We start from the raw sequence: 19,363 nt of genomic DNA, 5'->3' as shown, positions 1-19,363 counted from the left end.
CAGATGCAATCACTGCTCCGGAGATGCCAGCCGCAGATGACGCAAAGATGCCTTTATGTAATCAGCTGCTTTGTGCTATGGAAAGTTTCCCTCTCTGGCCCTATTTTCCCCTCCGTTCCTTTTTGGTTTTCACCCTAAACTCTCCCTGGCTTATTCAGAAGGTGATGGGTGAGGTCAATAGGCTAAATGGGCAGTAAGCAGAAGGGTAGTGGTGTAGAAAGCCTATTCCTGGGTTGCCATCATCAATGAAGGAGCAAAAGGAGTTAATGGCTTTGCATCTGCTGAGTTGGGAAAAAGCCCCTGTTCACCTTTCCACCTGATGGGCTGGAAGGGGGTCACGTTGCAGCCAGGTCTCCCCCCATCCTTGGCATCTGCTATGGCTTTAGACGTCAGCGGATGCCGGGCAGCCATCTGCTCCATGCAGCACACTGTGGAGGAGCACGTGCACGGAGACCCCACTGTCCCCTCCTCATCCCTGGGAGATGCCAAGGCTGACAGTGAACCGCTGAAGAAATGTGGTTTGATATTGCAGGGGTGAAGGTTTGGTGGGACACAGACCCTTCAGTCTCTGCAAAGGCTGCTCTAGGGTGTATAAAGATCTCCCAGGTGACTCACAGTCACCTCTGCCAGGGTGAAATCACAGCATGATCACAGGCCTCCAGCCAAAACTGCTTCCAAAAACCAGCTATTTTTGTCCGAGGAGCCTTTCTGAGGTTTCCAGTTTTGCTGATTCAGTTCCTCTCTGTACCACTGCCTTCCTCCTATGGCTGGCCAGGCAACGGAGGTCAGAGGCATGGGTGCCTTCAGGACATAGGTTTCTTCCACCTCCAGGGCTGGACAGAGGGGACACAGCCATTGACTCATATACTAGAATCATGAGGTGCTTTGGGTTGGAAGGGACCTTAAAGCTCATCCAGTTCCACCCCCCTGCCACGGGCAGGGACACCTTCCTCTAGAGCAGCTTGCTCCAAGCCCCTGTGTCCAACCTGGCCTTACACATGATGAGTAAACCCTGCCTTGACTGCAAATACTCAGGACAAAAGGTTGATAAACATCCTGGAGACATCAGCAGCACCTATGTCTGCTCCTACCCTCTTCCACCCCTCTTGTCTGGTCAAACCTGGGTCCTTTCTTGATGTGTTTTAGGACTGATATGTGGCTATCCTGCTACCAGTTGAGGTGGCAAAGGTGGCTCATGAGGACCTTTCCATCTCGTTTTCTCTGCACAGCATCCGAACCAGTGCATGGCTTAAGGAGGATGAGCCTGGGGATGAAGCAAGCTTGAATCCTTCAGTGGTAAGAAGCAGACCTCAGGTTAGAAAGCTGAGAAGGGGCGAATTGGCCATGCATGGTCTGGAGGAAAGGAAGGAAAGGAAGAAAAGGAAGTGAGAGAGCTCATAGCTGGAGCAGGGAGCGGAGACAAAGCCACTGGTTCATCCACTGGTGAAACCCATTTCCAGTCATGGTCCAGTGCCAGTGACTGCAGAGGAATTTGTCTCCAGGGCAGGGAATTCCCACATTCTTTGAGGATAAGGAAGCACGGGGAAAGCAATAGCTGGGGGATGTGTTTGCTCAGGTCATTTATTAACTGGAAACTGCAAGCTCCCACTGGAGCTCAAGGCCATGGGCTGGTCATGGATCGAGATGGAATTTCAGCCCACACACACACCTTCATTTCAGTGTCCTTGTGGACTGGAAAGGGAATGTAGACCTGGAGCTCCACACAGAGAGGCTTGGTATCCACCACAGAGGTGCTTCCTGCTTGGTCTTCCAACCCCACTTCCCAAAGCTCCTTCCCAGGGCTTTAGGAGTCTCTTGCTTCTGCTTCTGCTGAAGCCATTCAGCCACTTGGTATTGCCCAGAAGAGAGACTGGCCAGGGTAGACATGGAGTAGAATGGGGGACAACTTAAACCTGAGATTAAAGCTGAGGACCCAGCCCATGCTCCTCCCTTATAAAGCTGGAAAAACCCTTCCACCCTGAGCCAAGAGGGCTGTGCCATATCCCTGACTCCCGGAATGGACAGAAGTGGCACTAACAGGAGACACGCAGACCTGGTGAGTGCACTGCAAACCCAGCCCTCCTGCCTGCAATTTATTCTGCTCCAATTTGGTTTTACCAGACCTGACCTGCTGCTCTGGGGCTCCGTCCTGGAAAACCATCCGAGGATGTTAAAGCAAGCTTCTTCAGTCTAGACATCAGCTGGGAAGCCTGGCAGTGCCTGGCTTTCTCAAGGGGTATTGGGCACTGCTTGTTGGAGGTCTCAGCGTTGGCACCGTCACTGCTTCTCCTGGGGTTGTTCAACAAAGGGAGCAGGGAAAAGAGACAGCACTGCTCACCCATAGCCTTTTCCCTTCGGTTTATAAGTTCTAGATAAAGGTCTTGGCCAACACGAATGAGGTTTGAGCTCCTGTGAGAGAAACAGGCTCCTTCCATCCCTTGCAGGCTGCGTGGTTTGAAGGGCTGCTGAACAAGACCCAACTCCACTCATTCCTCCCATCAGCTGCCAGAAGGCAAGTGGTCACTTAATGTGTATTTCCTCAGTTATGATTCTATGACACAGGACAGGAATCCCATAGGGTTAGGACCAGCTTTTACAGAGCATCGCATCTTACCCCTTGTCTTACACAGCACGGCCAAGCCACCACGCTAGAGGTGAGCATCCCAGCACACACACTGGGCTTTCAGCTGGCGATGCAGGAGCCTCCCTGATTTACAGGAAGACCTGGGCAATGCACCAGGTTGTGTTGCCAGCACTGCAGAGGCTTTGTCTGCCTTGTGTCAATACCAGAGGAGACAGCTTATACCAGCGGGGATGGTTTTGCCAGCAAAGGAAACCATCCCTCTGGATGACATAAACCAGAGTCTTTTGGCTTGTTCGTGTGGCCTCAAGCTGAGTGGGCAGATGTTGTCATGGATTGGAGATAGGAAGGGCCCCCCCTATTGCAGTGCCTGGCATCAACCCAGCTTTGCAGTGCCAACACAGCCTTGGGGCCCCCCATTGCAGTCCCTGGCATCAACCCAGCTTTGCAGTGCCAACACAGCCTTGGGACCCCCTGCCAGTGCTCTGTGGCAGCTTGGAGAAGGTCCTCTCCCATCCTCAGCTCTGTGGGGGGATGAAAGGGCCTCACATGGGCTCAGATTATTCCGTAACAGCTACAGGGGAAGAGCTTCAAAGAGAGCTGGTTTGGAGATCCTGCAGGAGGTCTGGTTTCGGTGTACAACCTGCTGGATGTCAAGCATTTACAAGTGCAATCAGGTCGCAGCTGAGATCCGAAGATGGGTTTAAGTTATGGCAATGCTCATTGTAAAGCTCTGGAGGTCTCCAGCCCAGCTTTACAGTCCAAGCAAGGACTACCATCATCACCATACACCCCAGAATGGAGACACCTTCACCTCACTTATAACCTGGAAGCATGGGCAATAGCCAGGGCACCCTCATTTAGGAGTTATTTCTGCTCCTTAAGGCTTTGAAAACTATTGAACTATTGTCCTTGTACATAAAGGAATTTGGATGGGAGCTTTTCCTCACATCAGGGTGCTTGGCACTGAGAAGTAGCTCCCCAGAGCTTCAAAGGAAGAAAGGGGATGAGGCACTGGCACAGGGTGCCCAGGGAATCTGTGGCTGCCCCATCCCTGGCAGTGTTCAAGGCCAGGTTGGATGGGGCTTGGAACAAGCTGCTCTAGTGGAAGTGAAGCAAGGGCTTGGAATTGCATGAGCCTTAAGGTCCCTTCCAACAGAAATCAGTCTGGGATTCTATGGATAAATCCCAGTGCAAGTAGATGGACTCTCAAGTCCATTGATGGCCCAAGCCCATCAATGCTTTCTGCCCATCATTCCCCAGGGAAAGCCATGGACCAGTGATGCTCCTTCAGACCTCATGGCAGCTCACATCTTGCTGCTTCTCTGATCAGTGCTAGAACACTTCACCACTTCTGCTGCTGCATCCAGGGCCCTCCAAGAGCTTTGGGATCTTGGAATGAAATGGCTTGAAGAGAAATGAAATCACCCCATGAGGGGAGCTGCTCATGTCACGACTGCAAGGAAAAGGCAAAGGAACACAGAAGGATCTGAGGAACACTGAGTTTGGGGGTTGATTAGCAGCCTTCCAGTGTCTGAAGGGGGGCTATAGGGATGCTGGGGAGGGACTCTTCATAAGAGACTGTAGTGACAGGACAAGGGGTAAAACAGGTTCAAACTGAAACAGGGGAAGTTTAGATTGGATCTAAGGAGGAAATTCTTTCCTGTGAGGGTGGTGAGGCACTGGAATGGGTTGCTCAGAGAGGTTGTGAATGCTCCATCCCTGGCAGTGTTCAAGACCAGGTTGGATGAAGCCTTGGGTGCCATGGTTTAGTGTGAGGTGTCCCTGCCCATGGCAGGGGGTTGGAACTGGGTGATCTTAAGGTCCTTTCCAACCCTAACTATTCTGTGATTCTATGACAGAGTTTTCTTTTCCTCAAAAGGAAGGATTTGGGGAAAAAAAAAAACAAAACAGGATAAAAATCCAGTATCTTTATTTATGAAAACTGAGTTTTGTCTTGTTAAAGGGTCATAAAAAAACAAAACAACAATTTAACTGAAAAAAGACAAAACACCTCAAAAAAAAAACCAAACCAAATCCCGAAACATTTCCACGGAAATCATTCTCAAACAGGAGCTCTTTCCTGCAGAAGAGTAAAACTCAGCAGGAATCCCCAGGGTCCCATTTGACAGCAGTCAAAGGCATCCACTGAGCAGAGAAAGGGAATCTGCTTCTTTCCTTCCCTCCTTTCTTCTTGCTCCCTTTATTCTGCTCTGCACAATGATGCTGGCTGCAAACAAGGGGGCTCTGTTGGCTCTCAGGGGTGGTGGAGGTAGAGAGGTTGATGCATCTGGGTTAGGAATGGGAGCTCCGGGTTCAATAGTTTATGGCTCGCCTGGAGCACAGGTTATCCCAGCATTCTCCCAAGCCTCTTCCATCCTGATTTATTCATCTGTGGGAAGCGCCAAGACGTAACACAGCTCCCAAAGGGAGACAAGCACAGCCTCAACCTGCTCAGGGAACTGCCTGTCTCCTGTAAGATCTGCTGAGCCTGGGTAAGCTGCGGCTCCAAACCCAGCTGCCAAGGGCTCCTTGGCTTGGAAAGCTTCAGCAGATCCCATCGGTGGGAATGGCCATGTCCTGAGGAAGCTCCTGGCTCAGCTCTGGTTATTGCATGAGAGGTGCCTGGGATGGAAAGGGCTTGATCTGTTCATGGCTATTTCCAAGGTGGGTGAGAAGGTGAAGAGATGGCTCCTGAAGGGGAGACCTGAGAGCAGCTCCAGTGCCTAAAGGGGCTGCAGGAAAGCTGGAGAGGGGCTTGGGACAAGGGATGTAGGGACAGGCCAAGGGGAATGGCTTGAACCTGCCAGAGGGGAGACTGAGATGAGCTCTTAGGCAGAAGCTCTTCCCTGGGAGGGTGCTGAGGCGCTGTCACAGGGTGCCCAGAGAAGCTGTGGCTGCCCCATCCCTGGCAGTGTTCAAGGCCAGGTTGGACACAGGGGCTTGGAGCAAGCTGCTCTAGTGGAAGGGGTCCCTGCCCGTGGCAGGGGTTGGAGCTGGGTGAGCTTTAAGCTTCCTTCCAACCCAAACCATTCCATGATCCTATGACGTGCATCCTTCTGCCGGGAATCTCTTCCAGCAATGTATAACCCAGCCTGTTCCTTCCAAGCTCTTTGCTTCTGAAATCCAATGGCAAAATTAAGAGCTTGAGTCTCCACAGGACTCCCATTTTGGTAGAATTTACACCTTCCCATGCACCCCAGCAGCCCGTTTTGTGCAGTTTAAGTGCATGTGTAACCCGCATTTGAGTACTGTTAGCATTATTGCTGTTTTACCTCGCTTGCTGCTATTAGCCCACCGATGATGCTGCTGTTTGAGAGGCCACGACCAGGGACTCCTTTGGTACGCAGACATCCTGCCAATAGAAAATTCACTTGAGCAAATAAGTCTAAATGAGCAGCAGCTTTGTGTAGCTTTATTCCACTCACTGTACTCCCTCCAAGGCTGCAAATAATCCAGTATAAGTGCTGATGATGGCTGGCCCCCGATGGAAGCCTGACTGCTCTCCTGTCACAGTGCTGGCAGGCAGGAGGAGGAGCTCAGGACCATCCAGTCTGAAAGATGGGGGGGTTTGAATGGCAAAGTGATGGCAAAGGAGGGAGGGCAGGATCCAGGTGCAGGTTGATGTGATGGGCATCATCCCATTCGTCCAAATGGGCTGAAATCAGCCAGAAAACACCAAAGTTAGGGGATGGTCAATGTACAGATGGACCAATTCACACTCATCATCATCTGCAATAACCAGGGGAGAAAACTGCTTCCTCTTTCCATTTTGTCTGTGCAGAATCATGTTAATGGGCTATAACAGGATCCCATCCCTCTTTTTCGTTGCTGTTTTGTATGTTCACAGCTTTATCAAGGAGTCTGGGGCTGAGATGCGTTGGCACATAGAGAGAATATGGCCTTTCTGGGTATCAGACTGCCTCTCAGTGCCTCGCTGAGATTTAGGATGTCAGTTACCCCAAACCACCTCCAAAAGAAAGGCTGAGGCTGCTCCAAAGTTATCAGGCTCTCTGCCCCTGTATCTGTAGTGAATGGGGTCAGCCACACAGCTGGGAAGCATCCCCTTTCCCATCAGGATAGGAAAGGTGAGGAGAGGGGTCTCATGTTGGGAAGACCCCAAAATAACTGAGCAAAACAAGGCTTTGGATCCCCAAATTCCCCTTTGAAAAAAGCCACATTGTCAGACTGCAAACTCCCTATTTGAGCAAAAACAAGCTGCCAGACCCAAAATTCCCAGATGGAAAAATCCAGCTGTGAGACCCCCAAATTCCCGTTTCAGCAAAACCATCAGACCCCAAATTCCTTGTTTGTACATAAACAAGCCTTTGGCCTCCAAAGTCCTACTTGAGAAAAAGCAGAGCATTGGACTCCATATTCCTCTTTAAAGTAAAACCAAGCTTTCAGACCCCAAAATCCCTGTTTGAGCAAAACAAGCCTTTGGATCCCCATATTCCCTATTTGAAGAAAAACCCCACAAACCAGGTGGCAGATCCCCAGCATCCCCCACCGAGCTGTCAGACCTTTGTTTGCACAAAACCAAGCCATCACACCCCCAAAATCCTTATCTGAAAAAGGAAAGCAAGGAGTCAGACCCCAAACCTCTACTTTGGGGTTGGACCCCAAAATCCCCATTGAAGCAAAACATCAGACTCTGAAATCCTTTATTTGGGCAAAACCAAGCTGTCAAACCCCAAATCCCCATTTAAGCCAAACCAAGCCATCAGACCCTCAAATCCCAATTCAAGCCAGACCCCATAAACCCTATTTGTACAAAACCCAACCTGTCTGAGCCCAAATCTCCCATGTGAAGGAAACCAATCAGACCCCCAAACCTCCATTTGACCCAAACCAAGCTATCAAACCCCATTAACCAAACCTGAGCCAGAGACCCCCCAAGTCCCGCATTGAGGATTTGGGTTCATTTCCATGCCGATGGGCACAAAGAGTTAAGATTCCATGGGCAGTGGCCAATCACACGGAGCAGAGCCCGGCCCTTGGCCCCAGCCCAGCAGCAGGTTGCTCTCTGCAGGTATTAGTTTGTTTTCCTGCCCGGGGTACCAAGCAGAGAGACGATGAACCTCGAGACCTATGGAGAATGGGGAGCCCCGGATGCATCCCTGGGTTATCCAGGTAAATCCCGGTGGGTGCTGGCTTTTGGGAGGGTCTTTTCTTTCCTCTTGTTCCCCGTCTCGCTGCGTGTCTTTGTTTGAGAACAGAAAGGGGCCAGGCAGGGGAAGGGAGGGTTTGCAGTGGATCAGTGCGTGGGACCTGCTGCAGGTGCCTCTTTGGGATGGGATGGACCCGCTGGGCTGTGTTTGCACTGGGGGATCAGAGCAGAGATGGGGTGCATGGAGGTGAGTGCTCAGGGTGCGGAGAGCTATTTCCCCCTCCTATAAACCCACCCTGGCATCCACCAAGCATCAAGACCGGGCACCCCGGTTGGGTTTGGGGCACCATTCTGGTTATTGGCACTAATGCTGGTGGCGAGGACAAGCCACTGTGGGGGCAAACCACCATGGGGTTTGCTGTGAGTCCGGGAGGGAGGGAGCACTTCCCAGGCTGGCTCCATGCCCTTGAAATTCCTTAGAGTGAGTTAATGATAAATCACAGCCAGGTCAGTAACGTGGTGGGAGCTGGTGGCGAGCACCCTCTTGTCCTTCCTGCTGGGACTCAGGGGTTGTGGGGATGGCTGCTTGGAAGCCCAAAAGGCAGGATCAAACCTCCCCGTTGCAACACACAAGGCAAGGGTCTGCTGACAACGGGGGTCCTCCTGCTCCCACTGTGAGGCATTCCGGGCCAAGGAGTGGGTCTTTAGCAGGAGATCACATTGGGATCCCTGGGATACGGAGCCACATGAGGATGCTCAAGCAGATGTTGGGGTGATGTAGCTCCTCACTGGGTAACTTTCAGGGGGCAGCAGCACCGTGGCTGTGCACTTCAATGGGCCAGGAGCATCCCTGTGGCCCTGCTGCAATAGTCCACACCACGCAGCACCACGGGCTCAACCAGCAGCAGCTCAGCTCCAGCCACCTTGCTGGAAAGGCAGCACCTTCATAAGGGGAAACTGAGGCACGCAGGGCTGGGATGGTTTCAAGTGGTTCAGCCTGCAGCATAGAGCATCCCAGAACCATAGAATCATAGAACCACAAAGTGGCTTGGGTTAGAAGGGAGCTTAAAGCTCCTCCAGCTCCATCCCCTGCCACGGGCAGGGACCCCTTCCACTAGAGCAGCTTGCTCCAAGCCCCTGTGTCCAACCTGGCCTTGAACACTGCCAGGGATGGGGCAGCCACAGCTTCTCTGGGCACCCTGTGCCAGCGCCTCAGCATCATCAGAACATGGTGCTCTGTGGTGTGTATGGGGTCCCTGGGAGGTTTTGCAGTCTCCATCCTTGGAGATTTTTAAGCCCTGAATGAACCAAGCAGGGTCTGACCTTGTAGCTGAGCCTGTCTCAAGTGGCAAAGTGGCCTGAAGACCCCTCACAGTCCCTTCCACCATGAATTATCTTGTCATTGAGGGTGGAGGTATCAACCCAAACCATTCTATGATCCTGTGTTACATCTGCACATCATAAAACAGGTAGGGTTGGAAAGGACCTTAAGAACATCCAGTTCCAACCCCCTGCCATGGGCAAGGACACCTCACACTAAACCATGGCACCCAAGGCTTCATCCAACCTATCCTTGAACACCGCCAGGGATGGAGTATTCACAACCTCCCTGGGCAACACATTCCAGTGCCTCACCACCCTTACAGTAAAGAACTTCTTCCTTACATCACCCACTGGGGTTTCTCTGGGGCTTTTTCCACCTTGCTGCAGCCTCCAGGGTAATTCTGATTTCTTTCCTTCCTGGAGCAGCTCAAAGCAGTGCAGTTTGCCAGGTTCTTGGTCTTTTATGCTCTTTTGGATACAGAGAATTCTTTGGGTTAAAAGTAGGACCACCCTGAGACAAGGAGCTGTGGTGGGATTGAACTGGGAAAAGGTGAAGCAGCTTGTCTGGAGGTGCAATAGCAATGCCCAGATTGATTAGTGATGATGCTGTCAATAAGGGGTTTTGAGGTAGCTGCTGGGCTCTCTAAGCTTTGTGCTTGCAGAAGGATGCTCTGGGGCAGTGGTGTGGTCCACAGCTGCTCTTCATCACCCTCAGCATCATCACTGCTGGGTGCTACAGCAAAGCACAGTGAATACAGATGGGGACTGTGTAGCACATACATAGGGGGTGTCCATTCCAGGAGCACCCCAGGGAGCAGAGGGAAGGAGGGCAAGGAGGAGGACACGGAGCCAATGCCATGTGCTCTGCGATGAAGGTTTCAGCCATTCTTTGCCATGATTCTGCCTCCTGCCACTTCCTGGTGGACAGGGATGGAGTGGGGGGACGTAATGGAGTGTGTCCCTTAGACACAGCTACCAACTGAGAAGGGAAACTGATAGGGAACAGGCAGGATTAGCCAGAGAAGGTGGAGCAGGCTGCACTATTCAGGCTTTGTGGGGAGAGAACAATGGGGCCTTTATTGAGAAGGGAGGTGACAGGCTGGCAGGCTGGCGGGGACAGTTCGGGGCACACAGTGTCCCTTGGCCAGCTCGGGGGACAGGGCATGGGATGTGGGATGGGACAGTTTGGTACTCAGTGTCCCCTCGTCAGCTCCAGGGTCAGGGAACTGGGACGTGGGATGGGACAGTCTGGTATCCAATGTGTCCCTTGGCACGCTGCGAGGACGGGAAAATGGGACGTAGAAAGCAGGATGGGACAAGTTGGTTCACGATATGGCCCTTGGCCAGCTCGGGAGACATGGAAGTGGGAAGTGGGATGTGGGATGGGATACCTGGTACCTAGTATATCCCTTGGCCTGCTGGGAGGGCAGTTAATGGGACGTAGGAAGTAGGATGGTACAGGGTGGTGCACAAAATGTCCCTTGGCCAGCTCAGGGAGCATGGAAACGAGACATGGGATGTAGGATGGGACAGTCTGGTACCCAGTGTGTCCCTTGGCCAGCTGGGCGGACAGGAAACTGGGATGGTGTAGTTTGATACCCAGCATGACTCTTGGCCAGGAAGCGAGACAAGGAGCAGGGACATGGGATGGGACAGGCTGGTACTCAGCATGTCCCTTAGCCACAGGTGGGGACATGGGGAAACTGGGATGCAACTGAGAGCGCATCGGGCTGGTTCTGGGGTCATAGGGACCCTCAGCTGAGAGCGAGGAGCATCCCATGCTGGGGACATCCCAAACCAAGTGCTGCCACCCACTCCAGACCTCAGCAGAGGGACCTTGGGGATGGAGAAAGCCACCACCTATGGTACAGGGACCCTGGGGACAGAGAAAGCCACCATCCTTGGCAGCACAACGAGCTCTCCATGTGAGCCGCCTGGGTCTTTTCATCCCATCCCTTTTGTTTCAGGCTCATTATGTAAATGGCTGATGCTCCCCCATAATGAGAAAGTAGTTTCCCAGAACACAAAAGGCTGTAATTATCTCATTAGCAGCAGAAAGGGAAAGGAAATGTTTCTGAGCCTCTTGCTTTTATTCCCCACAGCAGCCCAAGACAGCTCAGCCCCCAAAACGGGACTTGCTTGCCCCAAATCCTGACCCCCACACACAAATCCTGACCCCCAGACATGATGCTGCCACACATCCAGGAGAGAAAGGCAAAGGATGCTCCTCAAATAATAGCTACATAATGAGAGGGTTGGTGGCTTTGAACTGGGCCCAGATATCCAGAGGATGCTGCTGGTCCCTATGAGGACCCTTCAGTGCTCTCAGATGCTGGGACAGGAGGTGTTGCTGGGAAGTGGGGATCACAGAATGGTCCCCATCTTCCCAGTTGGATGTTCCTTTGCAGGACTCCCAAGGAGGGATTGTGGCACAGGTTCAGGATGGATTTCTGCAGTTGAATGCTTGCAACAGAATGCGATAGGAAATATCCTTGGGATACATGGAGGTTGTTCCCAGGAGAAGGTATCTAGGATGGCTTTGGTGCTGTTTTGCTCTCTGAGCTCATGCCTTCATCGCTTCTAGTTATATACCCAATCCTTGGGTAGTAGAGCTAAAAAGGTCCCTGCAATTACCCAGGCTGCAGGCAGGAGCTGACCCGTGCTGAGGGCTCCAAAACCCCTTTCTGGTGGGGTTTGCTCCTGCTCACACTCTGGTCTCAACCCTGATCCTCTCTTAGTCCTCAGTGACCTGGCTGGATGCTGCCAGCACAGCAACAAACCACTTGGTTTGGCTTGAATCGCTGGCACGTTTGTGAGCTGGATCAGGCCATGGAGAGAGCCGATGAGCAGCAGATCCAGGTGGGATCTCTCCTCCAGCAGGGGCTCAATGCAAAGCTGGTTACGGGCCATGAATCCTGCAGTTCCACAGGGAATTTGCCTGGCTCCAAGGGAAAAAATGCAGGGGTCTCTCAGACAGTAGGGTCTTGGGGAGAGAAAATACGTGTGTAGTTTAGAGTCTGCCCTTGCACTGAGGGCTTCATAGAACCACAGAGTGGTTTAGGTGGGAAGGGACCTTAAAGCTCATCCCATTCCAGCCCCTGCCACCTTCCACTAGAGCAGGTTGCTCCAAGCCCCTGTGTCCAACCTGGCCTTGAACACTGCCTACTGTCTAGTTTAAATCTTTTTTTGATGGGAAGTTCATTAAAGAAGGACCAATTTCAGCTTCGAGGCATAACCCATTTCCCTCACTGGGGATAAAGAGGTCTGCATCCTAGGGAAGCAGCAGGAGTTATCCATTTGCCATCCTTCGGGTTTTGGCTCTGTGAAAAGCTTGTGGTTGAAAATGAGATGTGAGATGTGAAATGTGAGATTTACACGTTTCCACAGGCAGGTTCAAGTGCTTTTGTGCCATATTCCAGTGGTGGAGGAAAACCCGGCGGCCGCCAAGCCAGGATGTCAGAGTGGGGGGAAAGGAGTTGGAGGAGATGCAGAAGAGCCACAAGAAGCACTTGAGGGCTGGAAAAAAATGCCTGTGAGAGACAGGAAAGGTTCATTCTGTTCCCCTCTTCAGACCAAGCACATTGAGAAGGGTGCAGAAGGAGGTACTGGCACATTGGGGTAGGGTGGGAGGAGAGCAATAGTGTCTCTGCCTCTTAAATTGACCCTGGCAGAGATGCTCTTGGCCAGGTTGGGTCCAGCACATCTGTAAGGAGGTGACACCTGATGGCTCTTGACACACAGGAGGTAGAGCAGCAGCTGAATGATCTTTCTGGATGACGTGATGTGTGAGCAGAGGCTGAGGGCTGCTTGCTCGTACCTGGAGAAGAGGGATGTGACTGCAAGTTGCATCTTGGTGGGAAGACAAAACCGTTTGTGGAGGTGCATGGTGCACAACTAAGGCAAGCAGGGCATTCTGAGAAGAGAGGCAGGTCCATCTGACCTCCTGCACTGCAGCAGTCATCCCCTGTGCTACGTCCATCCACCCCAGCCTGGGCAGGGAGCAGGAGCTGGGCTCCCATAGACTCCTTTGGGTTGGAAAGGACCTTAAGATCATTCAGGTCCAACCCTCGCCATCACTGATGGAGGTGTCTTGTGGGAACACAGGGTGTCCGCACCAACCCAAGCAACAACCTTTGAGGTGCTGGAAGCTTTGCTGAGACTCAAACACCTCCCATGGATATGCTGGCAGAGTGTGACATCAGGTCTTGGGCTTCAGCAGTTGTTTTTTTCCAGGGCTTGTTAATGCTTCACCAGCCCCAGGTGGTTTTGTTCCCTACAGTCTTCTCACTGCTAACCCGTTACTGGCCTTCCCTTCCCTCAACCATAGAATAGTTTGGGTTGGAAGGGACCTTCAAAGCTCATCCAGTTCCAGCCCCTTGCTATGAGCAGGGACATCTTCAACTAGATGAGGTTGCCCAGAACCACATCCAGCCTGACCTTGAATGTCTCCAGGGATGGTGCATCCACCACCTCTCTGGGCAATCTGTGCCAGGGTTTTACCACCCTCACTATAAAAGCTTTATCTCCCTCTTTTAGTTTAGACTCATAGAATCATATGTTGGAATAGAATCATAGGTTGGAAAAGACCTTTAAGATCATCGAGTCCAACCGTTACCCCAGCACTGCCAAGGCCACCACTAAATCCTGTCACTGAGGGCCTCATCTACATGGGTTTTGAACACCTCTAGGGACGCTGATTCCACCACTTCCCTGGGCAGCCTTAATGGGTTTAAAACCATCAGCCCTCATCCTATCACAACAGTCACAGCAAACTTGTTTTCACCCTTTTACTCCATTTCTAACCTGCTCCACCACCCTAGGACGTCATGCCTTCTTACCTCCAGCTCTCTGGCAACAAACTGGGGAGCCACCAAAGCCCTGATGACAGCCCAGGTGCAGGTCCTGCCCGCAAAAACCCTCTCAACAACAACAGAAGAAGAGGAAAAAGGAAGGCAGGAAAGCAGCAGCATGTTTTCATTGTGTCAGTAATTGCTTACCCGTTAAACCAGGCACAAACAAACTCCACTCTTGAAGGTCAGGGACACTCCTGTTGCCACAATTGCTGGTGGGGAGGTGGAATCTTTGACCTTCAGATGCCTTTGCTGCCCATCCTGCCGGGAGCACATGCCTGGGCTGGTGTGTGTGCCAATGCACTGCCTTGCTTTGGGGCTGCGAGCACTGATTGATTCCCTTCTCGCATGGCACAGTGCCTAGGTATGTCTCCCAAAGGCCTTTGTTACTAGAGTGTTAACAATTAACCTACTCAGGCAGAAACAGAGCCAGGCCTTCCTAATCTGGGCTTGGTTAACCATTCACCTGCTTATCTGAAAGCAATTTTTCTCCTGCCTAACTGGAAGGTGTTTGCTAACTCACTTGGGTAAAGCAAGTGTGAAGATTCAGGAGCTGTTCTATAGATACTGTATTTACAATAGCACCTTGGGGTCCCCTGGAGCTTCAGGCATGGTAGGAAGAGGTGGCTATGAAGAGTGGACCCATCGCAGCCAGGGAAAAGATTTCAGCCCAGGTTGTTTGCATCAGGCATAAGGATATTGCTGTCTCTAAGGCAGGGATGGTGGGGGAAGAACAAAGCGCCACTAAGGTGGGATGGGATGGGATGGGATGGGATGGGATGGGATGGGATGGGATGGGATGGGATAGGAAAGTTGTACAACACAGAGATGGTGGCGAGTTGCACTGCTGTGTGAAGTCCTGGTGTCCCCAGCCAGAGGGGAGACTGGTTGTACTGATGGAACATGTCACCTCTCCTAGGTAAGGTGCTTACCAAGAAGGGTGCTTTGGGTTGATCCAGGCAGACAAATAAACCCTTTTCAGCTTTTATTACCCCAGTAATGCTGGGAAGTGGGAAATGAGCTCAGTGTTTGTTCTGGAAGGGTTTCCTTCCCCTTTGTGTCTGCACAAAGTCCCTTCACTTGGGTTCCTGCTGTAAGCACGGGGCTCTGAGGAGCAGAGCTCAGCAAGGGCAGAGTGTTGGCTCTCGGATGTGGTGGCTGCTGTGATGGATGGACAGATGGATGTCACCTGGGAGTGATTTGGGTGGAGATTGCTCTCCTCGGGAGGCGGGATGCACCCGGTGTCTTCTCGAGAGCCTGGTGAGGATGAAGAGTGAGGTGGTCCCGGTGCCTCCTCACCGCTGCAGATGGGATGGAACATCTGGAAAGATAAAACACCTGGACAGGGCAGTGGCTGGCAGGTTGCTTCAATTCTTGCTTTGGTTTTCTGCCTGTCTGGAGCCTCTCAACCCCACTACGGGGAAGGAGAAGCCACTTTTGCCCCTCTGTTGTGACTTGGGGGTCTCTTTCCAGCCCAGTCCTGCTTGGAGGTGACTCCCATTTCCTTCTAAGGGATGGACTTGGGAGGGAAATGCTGGTAAAGATGAGCCACTTGCTTCCCTCAGCCCCCCTGTGCTGATGAACTGCCAGGCTCAGCATCCTTGTTTCATTGGGAATCATCCATAAACCCAATTTTAGCCCATGTTCCCATGGGAGGGAGGCTGTTACGAGATTTAAGGAGGAGAAATGTCCTGGGGAAGGTTTTAATCACGTATTCCTGCAAACAAGGAAGGAGAAAACCCCAACCTTCCATCCCTGCATCATTCCTTACCTCACTTCCTTACCTCCCTTACCTCCTTCTGGACTCAGAACTTGGATTTCACAGTTAACCTGAGGAACCACCACGGTAAAATTTGACTGGGAACCGGAGCTGGACAGGAGGTACAAAAGCAAGAGCTGTTCCTGAAGAAATGGCCCTTTTTGGCAAACAAAGCTGGACTGTCAGGGATCCGTTGGCACTTCTGGAATCTCCTTAATAACATGTTTGGAATGCTTGCCCGTATGCTCTGTTTATCAGATCCTGGGTTTACAGTAAACATAAGCCAACAGCTATTTTATTTCAGAATATTCTCTTGGATGATTCCCAGTTATAAGGGAAAAAAAAAATAGGAAAAGAAAACATGGGAAAAGGTCCATTTTTAGAGTCTGCCCCTATGGCGCAGCTTTGATCCCATAGCCCAAGAAGGCATCTGAAGCCTGCCCAGGTTTTGGGTTGCTGGCACTGAATGGGAACACTGGCTCAGCATCCTGGTGCACTTGGGACATGGGTTTAAGCAGAAGCCTCCTTGATATGGAAATCACTGTCTGAGAGCCAGGATGTCCACAAAGGCAAAGAAAGACCCTTGGTGAAGACCTCCAATGGAGATGCCATGGGGCTCCTTTCTCTGTCTCGTGTCATGGAGGACATTGCCATGACTCTGCACAGCCTGTGGCTCTCACCCAGCTTAAGGGCATTTGTCTTCCCTGTCTCATAGCGCTTCTTGTTGTGTTGGTTGGGGTTTTTGGGGGAAAGGATCAAACATCCCAGTGATCTCATCCTGCCCTCAAACACTCGATGTAAATGTGCAGATGTCACTGTGGAATTTACCAAGCAAGAAAAAGGTAACTGGGATTTCTCCCTCCTCAGCTGAGCATGACCTCCACTGCGTGGAGGCCATGAGGCCACTGCTTTTCCTTTGTCTGGAGCTGAGACCTTCAGAACATCACTCCCGTAGTGGCTGATGTCCCATTAAAATAGGACACAGCCTATAAAGATCCCAACATCACTCAAAGGCTGCTTATTCCTAAATTAGCCTTCCCTTCACTAACAACATCTAAAGGCAGCATGGGTTGAAAGTAGCTTCAGATGGGTGTTCCTCATCCCTCCTCATCACTCTGAAGCCCAACCAAGTCTCCCAGGTGCCCAGCAGATTAATCCCTGGTGTCATGCACTCCTGAACTGTCTATGGTGGCGTGTTTTGGGAAGTCCCTTTAGGGTGCAATGGGGTTGTGAGTCCTGCTCAGTGTGTTCAAGAGAACATCCAAATGTCACACTCTGGGTGCATGCCCAGACCCAGACACCGGTGATGGAGGTTTTGGTACTTACGACTGATAACATTCACATTTGGCTGTGGTAGGTCCACAACGTGCAATGCTCATGTGGTATTTGTTTGCTGCTTGGTCATCAGACCTCAACCAGTGACACGCAGAGGTCTCTGTTGGGGGACAAAGCTGCAGGAAGGCCATTAGCAATGACTACAAAATGCTCACCACTGGGTGAACATCACTTCATGTGCCGGTGGTTCAGTGGGACAAGTCCCCTGGGGACCCTCCTTGTGTGATGTGAAAGGGGATGGAGAAGGTTAAACCACAAAGCACATCCTCTGCTGCCTCACAGCTGCCCTATCCCTGTCCATGATGGAGCCCACCTTGTGTGTCAGACCATGGAGGCTCCTTCATGCCTCTCCATGAGTTCCGGTGGGATGATGGCTTTCACCAGAGCACCTCCTTAAACAGCTTTTCCCCTCTGTGACCCCTTCTGTACCCTGCTCTGCCCCAGCTCACTGTAGGTATCAGCTCTGTGTCCTCTCCTCCAGCTCAGCAGTCTGTCCACCAGCCCCATGACACATGGACCGTATTTCAGCCAGGGCAGCTCTCTATAAGATCAGGATGCTGGGAAAAGGGAGGAGGCTGCAGACCTCCAGAAATGCAGTGCAATAAAAGCCAAGCCAAGCAGCACAGCCCCTGCTTTAACCTTTATAATTCTTTTTCCATTCCATTATTAGTGCAAATAGCAAGAGCCCGCGAGACACCGCATCAGAGCTGAGCTCCAGACCTGGGCTAGCTCTCCAGGGAAATAACCCAGCTCTCCTGCTTTACTTGGGGAGGGCTGATTTAATATCCCTACCCCAAGAAGGGAAACCCCACTGAAATGGGGGTTTCTCCAATTCCCCTACCTGATCGCCCTGTCTGAGCCCTCCTATCATTGAATGTTTCTCCAAAGGGCATTGATTTTGTTATCCATCTTTTACCCAGGAGGAAATCTGTACCTCCCACTATCCATAAATCTTGCTTTAGACCCTGCACAATGTTGACCTGCAAAGGGTATGGTAGATAAAAGGCATCTCTTTAACAGTCCTTTCCTTTCCCCTCCTCTCCCAGTGCCACTGACCTGTGCCTCCACCTCACCTCTACACTGCCATGGCCACTCTAGACACGCTGCCCGTTCTCAGTGACCCGACTTACCCCATCCCGGAGAACTTCCATAGTTTTTCTCCCCGGCCATCCCAACCCATCTCTCAGAGCACCATGGGCAGCGTGGGCAGCGGCGTCGCCAACGACCAGGAGTTTGCCATGAAGAGCGTGGGCACCCGGACGCAGAGCAGCAGCCGGCAGACGGAGGGCTCTCGCAATGGGTATTCCACACGGGACATCTCCAACCGCTACTCCGGCGAGGAGAAGACATACAAGACAGAGAAGGTCTCCAATTCCCTCTACATCAACGGCGACCTGCGCAAGAGTGAGAAGGTGAAGATGGACATCTGTGGGAACGTGACCACCAACAACGAGAAGAACATGCCGCCACCTCCCCAATACCGAGAGCCCAACAACCCACCAAAGATATTGCCAATCTCCGGCAAACTAGACCAGGTGAGAATTCCTACCTCCTGGAGCAGCCTGGTGACCGTGGCACACCTCCTAAAACACAGACCGGGAAGCCTTGGGCAATGGTGCAGTCCTGGCAGCCTAATTCTTGCTATGTAGATGGCATCGCTTTTACCTAGCTAACTCTTACTGCTTTCAGGGGGAGTGTTAGTTCCTGAGGAGCCCAAGAGCATGATCACAAGTCTTCTACAGCTAATTTTCCAGCTCATTTAAGTGATTGGCTATTCCAACCTACCCGAGATGCTGTGCCTACCTCCCTGATTGATGAAGAGGGAGCTGAAGCAGGCTCTTTTTTCAGTAGGTCCAGCATCTGTGTCCCACTCTTGGGTTTTATGCCATTTATAGGCTGTATCCAACAGCCCACTGCTACCAAAAGTTGTTGCTTGAAAGCAACTATAATCCCAGTTCAAAATACCAATGCTCCTTGTGAGGGGCAAGTTAACAAGGCTTGAAACCTATTCCTATGGGCATTATTACCCATCCAAAACCAGTCTTTGTGGCTCATACTGGCTTCAGGAGCAAAAACCCCCTTGATGTTTGAGGAGCAAAGCCCCAGTGCCAGCAGTGGTTTATACAGCCTAATAACATGTGTTCTGGGGATGCTGCCTTGTACAGTATTATTTCTGCAGCATATGGTGGCCTTTCCTCCTGGGTTGTTAATCCACTGGTCCCTGTAGTCCATCTCTGTCCCGCATACCAGGTAACAGGGTTTTGGTCTCCAACCTTGCCTGCTCTCCAGGGCTCATTCTGTTTCTCCTAGAAGGCACTTTGCTGATCATTTTTGCTAATAAAAAGAGCTTCCTCTGGGTTAATTCCCACCTGAAACCCAGCCTGCAATAGAGGAGACTCAATCCC

General features: G+C 51.6%; 1 protein-coding gene across 3 annotated transcripts in view; it reads left to right on the top strand.

Moving 5' to 3' along the window:
• The window catches only part of LZTS3 (leucine zipper tumor suppressor family member 3), a 43,472-nt gene that overhangs the window by 18,728 nt on the left and 5,381 nt on the right, over positions 1–19,363 (top strand). For 2 of the 3 annotated variants that reach the window (XM_057401239.1, XM_057401237.1), the window contains exons 1-2: positions 7,580–7,714; positions 18,005–18,493. In XM_057401239.1, coding sequence (XP_057257222.1) covers positions 18,044–18,493 — 450 coding nt within the window. In that variant the 5' untranslated portion in view covers positions 7,580–7,714; positions 18,005–18,043. Of the gene's footprint in view, positions 1–7,579; positions 7,715–18,004; positions 18,494–19,363 lie in introns of those variants that run through there. The other variant, XM_057401238.1, reaches the window with a different exon arrangement.

The sequence above is a fragment of the Pezoporus wallicus genome, unplaced genomic scaffold, assembly GCF_028554395.1.
Source record: "Pezoporus wallicus isolate ANWC-B61680 ecotype Strahan unplaced genomic scaffold, APGP_CSIRO_Pwel_v1 contig_8837, whole genome shotgun sequence".
Lineage (NCBI taxonomy): Eukaryota > Metazoa > Chordata > Aves > Psittaciformes > Psittacidae > Pezoporus > Pezoporus wallicus.
This window is presented reverse-complemented; position numbering and strand designations above follow the sequence as displayed.